Consider the following 13282-nt stretch of genomic DNA (forward strand, 5'->3'; position numbering starts at 1 on the left):
ACTATATCCCATACAGTAACACTATACAGATCACAGACTAACTGTACACTTGTTTTATTACTATATCCCATACAGTAACACTATACAGATCACAGACTAACTGTACACTTGTTTTTATTACTATATCCCATACAGTAACACTATACAGATCACAGACTAACTGTACACTTGTTTTATTACTATATCCCATACAGTAACACTATACAGATCACAGACTAACTGTACACTTGTTTTATTACTATATCCCATACAGTAACACTATACAGATCACAGACTAACTGTACACTTGTTTTATTACTATATCCCATACAGTAACACTATATACAGATCACAGCTAACTGTACACTTGTTTTATTACTATATCCATCAGTAACACTTAAGATCACAGACTAACTGTACACTTGTTTTATTACTATATCCCATACAGTAACACTATATACAGATCACAGACTAACTGTACACTTGTTTTATTACTATATCCCATCCAGTAACACTATATACAGATCACAGACTAACTGTACACTTGTTTTATTACTATATCCCATACAGTAACACTATACAGATCACAGACTAACTGTACACTTGTTTTATTACTATATCCCATACAGTAACACTATATACAGATCACAGACTAACTGTACACTTGTTTTATTACTATATCCCATACAGTAACACTATATACAGATCACAGACTAACTGTACACTTGTTTTATTACTATATCCCATACAGTAACACTATACAGATCACAGACTAACTGTACACTTGTTTTATTACTATATCCCATACAGTAACACTATACAGATCACAGACTAACTGTACACTTGTTTTATTACTATATCCCATCCAGTAACACTATACAGATCACAGGCTAACTGTACACTTGTTTTATTACTATATCCCATACAGTAACACTATACAGATCACAGACTAACTGTACACTTGTTTTTATTACTATATCCTCATACAGTAACACTATATACAGATCACAGGCTAACTGTACACTTGTTTTATTACTATATCCCATACAGTAACACTATATACAGATCACAGACTAACTGTACACTTGTTTTATTACTATATCCCATACAGTAACACTATATACAGATCACAGACTAACTGTACACTTGTTTTATTACTATATCCCATACAGTAACACTATATACAGATCACAGACTAACTGTACACTTGTTTTATTACTATATCCCATACAGTAACACTATATACAGATCACAGGCTAACTGTACACTTGTTTTATTACTATATCCCATACAGTAACACTATATACAGATCACAGACTAACTGTACACTTGTTTTATTACTATATCCCATACAGTAACACTATACAGATCACAGACTAACTGTACACTTGTTTTATTACTATATCCCATACAGTAACACTATACAGATCACAGACTAACTGTACACTTGTTTTATTACTATATCCCATACAGTAACACTATATACAGATCACAGACTAACTGTACACTTGTTTTATTACTATATCCCATACAGTAACACTATATACAGATCACAGACTAACTGTACACTTGTTTTATTACTATATCCCATACAGTAACACTATACAGATCACAGACTAACTGTACACTTGTTTTATTACTATATCCCATACAGTAACACTATATACAGATCACAGACTAACTGTACACTTGTTTTATTACTATATCCCATACAGTAACACTATATACAGATCACAGACTAACTGTACACTTGTTTTATTACTATATCCCATACAGTAACACTATATACAGATCACAGGCTAACTGTACACTTGTTTTATTACTATATCCCATACAGTAACACTATATACAGATCACAGACTAACTGTACACTTGTTTTATTACTATATCCCATACAGTAACACTATACAGATCACAGACTAACTGTACACTTGTTTTATTACTATATCCCATACAGTAACACTATATACAGATCACAGACTAACTGTACACTTGTTTTATTACTATATCCCATCCAGTAACACTATACAGATCACAGACTAACTGTACACTTGTTTTATTACTATATCCCATACAGTAACACTATACAGATCACAGACTAACTGTACACTTGTTTTATTACTATATCCCATACAGTAACACTATATACAGATCACAGACTAACTGTACACTTGTTTTATTACTATATCCCATACAGTAACACTATACAGATCACAGACTAACTGTACACTTGTTTTATTACTATATCCCATACAGTAACACTATACAGATCACAGACTAACTGTACACTTGTTTTATTACTATATCCCATACAGTAACACTATACAGATCACAGACTAACTGTACACTTGTTTTATTACTATATCCCATACAGTAACACTATACAGATCACAGACTAACTGTACACTTGTTTTATTACTATATTCCATACAGTAACACTATATACAGATCACAGGCTAACTGTACACTTGTTTTATTACTATATCCCATACAGTAACACTATATACAGATCACAGACTAACTGTACACTTGTTTTATTACTATATCCCATACAGTAACACTATATACAGATCACAGACTAACTGTACACTTGTTTTATTACTATATCCCATACAGTAACACTATATACAGATCACAGACTAACTGTACACTTGTTTTATTACTATATCCCATACAGTAACACTATACAGATCACAGACTAACTGTACACTTGTTTTATTACTATATCCCATACAGTAACACTATACAGATCACAGACTAACTGTACACTTGTTTTATTACTATATCCCATACAGTAACACTATATACAGATCACAGACTAACTGTACACTTGTTTTATTACTATATCCCATCCAGTAACACTATATACAGATCACAGACTAACTGTACACTTGTTTTATTACTATATCCCATACAGTAACACTATACAGATCACAGACTAACTGTACACTTGTTTTATTACTATATCCCATCCAGTAACACTATATACAGATCACAGACTAACTGTACACTTGTTTTATTACTATATCTCATACAGTAACACTATACAGATCACAGACTAACTGTACACTTGTTTTATTACTATATCCCATACAGTAACACTATACAGATCACAGACTAACTGTACACTTGTTTTATTACTATATCCCATACAGTAACACTATAACAGATCACAGACTAACTGTACACTTGTTTTATTACTATATCCCATACAGTAACACTATACAGATCACAGACTAACTGTACACTTGTTTTATTACTATATCCCATACAGTAACACTATACAGATCACAGACTAACTGTACACTTGTTTTATTACTATATCCCATACAGTAACACTATACAGATCACAGACTAACTGTACACTTGTTTTATTACTATATCCCATACAGTAACACTATACAGATCACAGACTAACTGTACACTTGTTTTATTACTATATCCCATACAGTAACACTATATACAGATCACAGACTAACTGTACACTTGTTTTATTACTATATCCCATACAGTAACACTATACAGATCACAGCAATCACTAGTAACATATCACACTAACTGTACACTTGTTTTATTACTATATCCCATACAGTAACACTATACAGATCACAGACTAACTGTACACTTGTTTTATTACTATATCCCATACAGTAACACTATATACAGATCACAGACTAACTGTACACTTGTTTTATTACTATATCCCATACAGTAACACTATACAGATCACATGTTTTATATATCCATCAGTAACTGTACACTTGTGTTTTATTACTATATCCCATACAGTAACACTATATACAGATCACAGACTAACTGTACACTTGTTTTATTACTATATCCCATACAGTAACACTATACAGATCACAGACTAACTGTACACTTGTTTTATTACTATATCCCATACAGTAACACTATACAGATCACAGCTAACTGTACACTTGTTTTATTACTATATCCCATACAGTAACACTATACAGATCACAGACTAACTGTACACTTGTTTTATTATTTCCATCAGTAACATATCAGATCACAGCTAACTGTACACTTGTTTTATTACTATATCCATACAGTAACACTATATACAGATCACAGGCTAACTGTACACTTGTTTTATTACTATATCCCATACAGTAACACTATATACAGATCACAGACTAACTGTACACTTGTTTTATTACTATATCCCATACAGTAACACTATATACAGATCACAGACTAACTGTACACTTGTTTTATTACTATATCCCATACAGTAACACTATATACAGATCACAGACTAACTGTACACTTGTTTTATTACTATATCCCATCCAGTAACACTATATACAGATCACAGACTAACTGTACACTTGTTTTATTACTATATCCCATACAGTAACACTATACAGATCACAGGCTAACTGTACACTTGTTTTATTACTATATCCCATACAGTAACACTATACAGATCACAGGCTAACTGTACACTTGTTTTATTACTACTATATCCCATACAGTAACGACCACAACGAGATCACAGGACTAACTGTACACTTGTTTTATAACTATATGTCCAGTACAGTATATCACTATATACAGATCACAGTACTAACAGTGTACCACGTTGTTTTATTACTATATAGAAACACAATACCCATACTCTGAATCAGTTTTATTTACAATATCACAACTAAACACTATACAGACTGGTACACACAATACCCACAATAAACAGATCACCACTAACTGTAACTGTACACTTGACTAACTGTAACACATGTTTGATTACATATATCTTCATCACAATAACGCCAGATACAATCACAGTGTCTAGAACTGTACACTTGTTTTATTACTATTATTAACACTATCAGTACCAGATCAAGCTGAACTACAAGCAAACTTTGTTTTATACTAAAATTCCCATACAGTATTTTTACAGATACACACAACTGTACACTTGTTTTATTACTATATCAGTTGAACACTAAACAGTGTCACAGATTTACAGTGACTTGTTTTTTAATGACTATTTTACATACCTGTGTAACAGTTAAAGATTTTTATAGACAATTACCAAGACACTGTATCTAAGTGATCTAGTCATCACCTTGGGTTACAGTTTTACAGTATCACTTGTTTATTATCCCTGTTGACAGTCTGATTTACAGTCCATTTATTGCCCCATACAGTACCACCTGCTTCCCCACCTTTTTTAGTCCTTAATTTTACTGTCACAGACATATTGCTAATGTACACTGTTTTTATTACTACATCTGAAACTATATAGCATATTTTCCGCAGATAACATGTATCATGTGACACAACTCAATACAGTCACATGGACCAGTGTATCACTTGGTTTTTAAATAGAAAGTTTACAGTACAACTGATGGGTGGGCTATTATCACAGTTTTGTCTTTTTTTTAATTCCTTGGGTGGACATTTATAGACAAGTATTTGACAACACGGTTTGACTTGGTGTATGGACATTCATCTCTTGTCCTTGGTAGGTTTTTATAGACAAGTTTGACTGTATTGTCTTGGTGGACATCTGTATCTGAACATTCTCTTGTCCCTTGGGTAGTTTTTATAGACAGGTTTGACAGTATCGGACATTTATTGTCCCTTGGGTGGTCTTTATTAGACAAGTTTGACTGTATCTGACATCTCTTGTCCCTTGGGTGGTCTTTATAGACAAGTTTGACTGTATCTGACATCTCTTGTCCCTTGGGTGGTCTTTCTAGACAAGTTTGACTGTATCGGATATCTCTTGTCCCTTGGGTGGTCTTTATAGACAAGTTTTGACTGTATTGATATCTCTTGTCCCTTCGGTGGTCTTTATAGACAGGTTTGACTGTATCAGACATCTCTTGTCCCTTGAGTGGTCTTTAAAGACAAGTTTGACTGTATCGGACATTTATTGTCCCTTGGGTGGTCTTTAAAGACAAGTTTGACAGTATCGGACATCTCTTGTCCCTTGAGTGGTCTTTAAAGACAAGTTTGACTGAATCGGACATTTATTGTCAATTGGGTGGTCTTTATAGACAGGTTTGACAGTATCGTCGGACATCTATTTTCCCTTGGGTGGTCTTTATAGACAGGTTTGACTGTATCGGACATTTATTGTCCCTTGCGTGGTCTTTATAGACAAGTTTGACTGTATCGGACATTTATTGTCCCTTGGGTGGTCTTTATAGACAGGTTTGACTGTATCGGACATTTATTGTCCCTTGGGTGGTCTTTATAGACAAGTTTTGACAGTATCGGACATTCTTGTCCCTTGGGTGGTCTTTATAGACAAGTTTGACTGTATCTGACATCTCTTGTCCCTTGGGTGGTCTTTATAGACAAGTTTGACTGTATCGGACATTTATTGTCCCTTGGGTGGTCTTTATAGACAAGTTTGACTGTATCGGACATCTATTGTCCCTTGGGTGGTCTTTATAGACAGGTTTGACAGTATCGGACATTTATTGTCCCTTGGGTGGTCTTTATAGACAAGTTTGACTGTATCGGACATCTCTTGTCCCTTGGGTGGTCTTTATAGACAAGTTTGACTGTATCAGACATTTATTGTCCCTTGGGTGGTCTTTATAGACAAGTTTGACTGTATCGGACATCTCTTGTCCCTTGGGTGGTCTTTATAGACAAGTTTGACTGTATCGGACATTTATTGTCCCTTGGGTGGTCTTTATAGACAAGTTTGACTGTATCGGACATCTCTTGTCCCTTGGGTGGTCTTTATAGACAGGTTTGACTGTATCGGACATCTCTTGTCCCTTGGGTGGTCTTTATAGACAAGTTTGACTGTATCGGACATTTATTGTCCCTTGGGTGGTCTTTATAGACAAGTTTGACTGTATCTGACATCTCTTGTCCCTTGGGTGGTCTTTATAGACAAGTTTGACTGTATCGGATATCTCTTGTCCCTTGGGTGGTCTTTATAGACAAGTTTGACTGTATCTGACATCTCTTGTCCCTTGGGTGGTCTTTATAGACAAGTTTGACTGTATCTGACATCTCTTGTCCCTTGGGTGGTCTTTATAGACAAGTTTGACTGTATCGGATATCTCTTGTCCCTTGGGTGGTCTTTATAGACAAGTTTGACTGTATCGGACATCTATTGTCCCTTGGGTGGTCTTTATAGACAAGTTTGACTGTATCGGACATCTCTTGTCCCTTGGGTGGTCTTTATAGACAAGTTTGACTGTTATCTTGACTGTGACATCTCTTGTCCCTTGGGTGGTCTTTATAGACAAGTTTGACTGTATCGGACATCTCTTGTCCCTTGGGTGGTCTTTATAGACAAGTTTGACTGTATCGGATATCTCTTGTCCCTTGGGTGGTCTTTATAGACAAGTTTGACTGTATCGGACATCTCTTGTCCCTTGGGTGGTCTTTATAGACAAGTTTGACTGTATCGGACATCTCTTGTCCCTTGGGTGGTCTTTATAGACAAGTTTGACTGTATCGGACATCTCTTGTCCCTTGGGTGGTCTTTATAGACAAGTTTGACTGTATCGGACATTTATTGTCCCTTGGGTGGTCTTTATAGACAAGTTTGACTGTATCTGACATCTCTTGTCCCTTGGGTGGTCTTTATAGACAAGTTTGACTGTATCTGACATCTCTTGTCCCTTGGGTGGTCTTTATAGACAAGTTTGACTGTATCTGACATCTCTTGTCCCTTGGGTGGTCTTTATAGACAAGTTTGACTGTATCTGACATCTCTTGTCCCTTGGGTGGTCTTTATAGACAAGTTTGACTGTATCTGATATCTCTTGTCCCTTGGGTGGTCTTTATAGACAAGTTTGACTGTATCTGACATCTCTTGTCCCTTGGGTCGTCTTTATAGACAAGTTTGACTGTATCTGACATCTCTTGTCCCTTGGGTGGTCTTTATAGACAAGTTTGACTGTATCTGACATCTCTTGTCCCTTGGGTCGTCTTTATAGACAGGTTTGACAGTATCGGACATTTATTGTCCCTTGGGTGGTCTTTATAGACAAGTTTGACTGTATCGGACATCTCTTGTCCCTTGGGTGGTCTTTATAGACAAGTTTGACTGTATCTGACATCTCTTGTCCCTTGGGTAGTCTTTATAGACAAGTTTGACTGTATCGGACATTTATTGTCCCTTGGGTGGTCTTTATAGACAAGTTTGACTGTATCTGACATCTCTTGTCCCTTGGGTGGTCTTTATAGACAAGTTTGACTGTATCGACATCTCTTGTCCCTTGGGTGGTCTTTATAGACAAGTTTGACTGTATCGACATTCTTGTCCCTTGGGTGGTCTTTATAGACAAGTTTGACTGTATCGGACATTTATTGTCCCTTGGGTGGTCTTTATAGACAGGTTTGACAGTATCGGACATCTCTTGTCCCTTGGGTGGTCTTTATAGACAAGTTTGACTGTATCGGACATTTATTGTCCCTTGGGTGGTCTTTATAGACAAGTTTGACTGTATCGGACATCTCTTGTCCCTTGGGTGGTCTTTATAGACAAGTTTGACTGTATCGGACATCTCTTGTCCCTTGGGTGGTCTTTATAGACAAGTTTGACTGTATCTGACATCTCTTGTCCCTTGGGTCGTCTTTATAGACAAGTTTGACTGTATCTGACATCTCTTGTCCCTTGGGTGGTCTTTATAGACAAGTTTGACTGTATCGGACATCTCTTGTCCCTTGGGTGGTCTTTATAGACAAGTTTGACTGTATCGGACATTTATTGTCCCTTGGGTAGTCTTTATAGACAAGTTTGACTGTATCGGACATTTATTGTCCCTTGGGTGGTCTTTATAGACAAGTTTGACAGTATCGGACATTTATTGTCTCTTAGGTAGTCTTTATAGACAAGTTTGACTGTATCGGACATTTATTGTCCCTTGGATGGTCCTTATAGACAGGTTTGACTGTATCTGACATTATTGTCCCTTGGGTGGTCTTTATAGACAAGTTTGACTGTATCGGACATTATTGTCCCTTGGGTGGTCTTTATAGACAAGTTTGACTGTATCTGACATCTCTTGTCCCTTGGGTGGTCTTTATAGACAAGTTTGACTGTATCGGACATTTATTGTCCCTTGGGTGGTCTTTATAGACAAGTTTGACTGTATCGGACATTTCTTGTCCCTTGGGTAGTCTTTATAGACAAGTTTGACTGTATCGGACATTTATTGTCCCTTGGGTGGTCTTTATAGACAGGTTTGACAGTATCGGACATTTATTGTCCCTTGGGTGGTCTTTATAGACAGGTTTGACAGTATCGGACATTTATTGTCCCTTGGGTGGTCTTTATAGACAGGTTTGACAGTATCAGACATTTATTGTCCCTTGGGTGGTCTTTATAGACAAGTTTGACTGTATCTGACATCTCTTGTCCCTTGGGTGGTCTTTATAGACAAGTTTGACTGTATCTGACATCTCTTGTCCCTTGGGTGGTCTTTATAGACAAGTTTGACTGTATCGGACATCTCTTGTCCCTTGGGTGGTCTTTAAAGACAAGTTTGACTGTATCTGACATCTCTTGTCCCTTGGGTGGTCTTTATAGACAAGTTTGACTGTATCGGACATTTATTGTCCCTTGGGTGGTCTTTATAGACAAGTTTGACTGTATCGGACATTTATTGTCCCTTGGGTGGTCTTTATAGACAAGTTTGACAGTATCAGACATTTATTGTCCCTTGGGTGGTCTTTATAGACAGGTTTGACTGTATCAGACATTTATTGTCCCTTGGGTGGTCTTTATAGACAAGTTTGACTGTATCGGACATTTATTGTCCCTTGGGTGGTCTTTATAGACAGGTTTGACTGTATCGGACATTTATTGTCCCTTGGGTGGTCTTTATAGACAGGTTTGACTGTATCGGACATTTATTGTCCCTTGGGTGGTCTTTATAGACAGGTTTGACTGTATCAGACATTTATTGTCCCTTGGGTGGTCTTTATAGACAGGTTTGACAGTATCAGACATTTATTGTCCCTTGGGTGGTCTTTATAGACAGGTTTGACAGTATCGGACATTTATTGTCCCTTGGGTGGTCTTTATAGACAAGTTTGACTGTATCAGACATCTCTTGTCCCTTGGGTGGTCTTTATAGACAGGTTTGACTGTATCGGACATTTATTGTCCCTTGGGTGGTCTTTATAGACAGGTTTGACAGTATCTGACATTTATTGTCCCTTGGGTGGTCTTTATAGACAAGTTTGACTGTATCTGACATCTCTTGTCCCTTGGGTAGTCTTTATAGACAGGTTTGACTGTATCGGACATTTATTGTCCCTTGGGTGGTCTTTATAGACAGGTTTGACTGTATTGGACATTTATTGTCCCTTGGATGGTCCTTATAGACAGGTTTGACTGAATCGGACATTTATTGTCCCTTGGGTAGTCTTTGTAGACAGGTTTGACTGTATTGGACATTTATTGTCCCATTTGGTCGTCTTTATAGACAGGTTTGACTGTATCGGACATCTCTTGTCCCTTGGGTTGTCTTTATAGACAGGTTTGACAGTATCCAACTCTAAGGCAAGTAAACATGCTTGTTTACAGTCCATACATATGTATCATACAAGAACAGGTGTTTATGTAGGAGACATGAGAAAACTTGTAAAATTGCTTCAAATTTAATATCACAGGAAAATTATTTGAATGAAACATTATACTTTTATAGGTTAACTATTCACGCCTCCAGGTTTCAATTTTCCAAGTAAAAGGACTGCATGCAAAACAATTAAAATCACAAAGAAATAAAAAAAAAATATTTGCAAATTTTGCATCTGTTATTCAATACCAGTTAGTAAAAGTGTGGTTTCCTTGGAAACATGGCAGTTATTTAACCTGTCACTGAATGAAAACATCAATAATGTCTAGACATAGCCTTATCCACGCAACTTTTTTTTGCCAGATATTTTTTAATCCCTGGACAGAATTGTCAGGAGCCAATAGAACAGTTAATGCAGGTTTCTGCAAAGTGGTGCCATGCTAACTCGTGACAAATTTACATAATAAATGTACAGAACCCCGTCCTACGATAAATCGCTGGACAATATGGCTGTCATGACGATATTATGCAATATTGTCTAGGTATTTAAAAATATCAATTCTTGGAACTATATACAAAGCATCTAGATGAGGTATTGTCATTATTAAATACTTGTTACATAATAATCACATTTCAATATTATTGAATTGCTTACCCGCTCATAACTCCCTATGCATACTGGTTTCGCCTCCTCTTTCACCTTCACCAACACATTAGCCAGACGATGCTTGACAAGCGATAGACACATTTTTAAATGAATCCAAACACAAAAGCTTATTCTTTACTAAAGTTCCAGTTCATCATTGAATTCTCTACACATTATAAAACATCCTTATTGATTGCTACTTTCCGTATTTCCAGACCCAGCCTATTCCAATCTGAGCATGCACTGACTCATGGTGAGGAGGCCGGTACCATGCTGCAGACCTCTGTCAGGTCTTCTGTCAGTCTAAAGGTACAGCAGATCGAATCTAACATATATTAATACATAACATTTCTCTGTCTTATAAATGACTATTTTGAACATTTTTAAATCTTCAATTTTAACTAAAATATTTTTCAACTCAAATTTAAACCAATTATAATTTTTTGTTTGTAGCTGACTGATTACCCATTAAACAACAGCCTGCAGCCATTACCCAGCCGTTATCAATGTTTGTATCATACGATCTAAGGTTATCTGCCTGCACATTAAACTACAATGACAAGTGAAAATTTCATGTCTTAATATCAGGTTTACAATCAATAATCTGCATTTTAGCCTTGAAATGCTGCAGTTGTTCAAGCTTTCACTATTTGCAATTTATGACATATAATTATAACCTTGCATTTCAGGAAAATACTATAGAGATCAAGTGAAACAGGGTGAGGTCATGTGAGGTCAAGTGAAACAGCTTAAGGTCATATGAGGTCACATGAATCAGAAAAGGTCATCACCGGTGGGATCTCTTCCTTGTCTACCTGAGTATCAATGTGACTCATCCATTACCTAATCATGTTCACAGCCAAGCTGTAGTAACTGATGGAAGGTCACAGATAAATCAATAATGTTATAACCACAGTAACAAGTGTGTCAATGGACAAGTGAAGTTGAAGCAGCACAGACACAAGGGATGCAACTCTGTCAGGTTTCTGCAGAACACATGTTAAAATTGTTTGACACATGAAGAATTGGACTAAACCATTTAAAATCAAAATGAAATTTTATCACAATAATTTGGTTTGATCAGTTTAACATCCTTTTAACAGGTCCACAGAAAAATTACCGACCTGAAGCGACTGCCCCACATAGGATTTTAAAAGCATTGCATGGGCACTTATAAGGTAAAATATGGTTATGGTAAGTGCTTAAATCTGATGACCAGAACATAGAGTGGTAGTCCTTGTGGAGTGATATCCCTGTGACACATCTCTACAGTACACCAATAGCCATAGGAGAGTATAGGCCATATTACCATAATGTATACAATAGTGGTATAGTTCTGTAGTTTTAGTGCCTCAAGGTAGAATCTACATACAAACCTATGCAAATTTTTAAAATTCACAGTTTCAAAATGTAAATTTCCAAGATAATACACCAGATTATAATGCAAACATGTCTTTCATGCCTGTTTTTTTTTTACCTCAAAACTTCAAGTCAGAAAATGCATTGAACGTGAACAATCAATAAAACCTGAAATGAACACATATCCCTCCTGTCTGTTTTTCAACCCCATTATCATTAATTTTTGCATTAAGTTGTGGTCTTGTTGGAAAATCAAATTTTAACTGGTATACTTACAGAAAATGGCATGATATAAAGGTTTGATAGTCCAAAGAAATGTCTCGTACGATAGCTAGGTGTACCGCAATAACTTAATCTGAGAACATCTTCACCATCATGTGTGCAAAACATAGGAACTTCTGAACTTAAAACCACTATAGAATCCTGCTTCACAATTCCCTGATTAGAACATCAAGCATTGTTAGGTTACACCTACCATAATAAAGTTGACCTTACTAACTCATTCACCCCTTGATACACATTTGGGATCTTCTAAATTAAAGACTAGACCACTTTATTATGAAATTTCAGGGGTGAATGCCGTTCATTGGTATCTCAAGCAAGTAACTCCATACACTTACCAAATCAAATTACATTTTAATTTTGGTCAAATCTCAAATTTTGAAGCTATGCAGCCACAAACACAAGAAAACATTACAGTATCTGGTGTCAAGAGTTAGAATTACAAACAAGTTGTAGAGTATTAGATATCACATATTGTGTAAGC

The 13282-nt window shown here is 36.2% G+C and overlaps 1 protein-coding gene across 8 annotated transcripts in view; it reads right to left on the reverse strand.

Annotated features, from left to right (window-relative positions):
- LOC138329134 (dihydropyrimidinase-like) overlaps positions 1-13282 on the reverse strand; it is a 101144-nt gene that overhangs the window by 26581 nt on the left and 61281 nt on the right. The window contains exon 1 of one of the 8 annotated variants that reach the window (XM_069275889.1): positions 12793-12919. The exons of 6 other annotated variants lie outside the window; for them this stretch is intronic. In XM_069275889.1, the coding sequence (XP_069131990.1) occupies positions 12793-12906 (114 nt within the window). In that variant the 5' untranslated portion in view covers positions 12907-12919. Of the gene's footprint in view, positions 1-11166; positions 11350-12792; positions 12920-13282 lie in introns of those variants that run through there. One more of the 8 variants, XM_069275890.1, reaches the window with a different exon arrangement.

The sequence above is a fragment of the Argopecten irradians genome, chromosome 8 (genome assembly GCF_041381155.1).
Source record: "Argopecten irradians isolate NY chromosome 8, Ai_NY, whole genome shotgun sequence".
Taxonomy (NCBI): domain Eukaryota; kingdom Metazoa; phylum Mollusca; class Bivalvia; order Pectinida; family Pectinidae; genus Argopecten; species Argopecten irradians.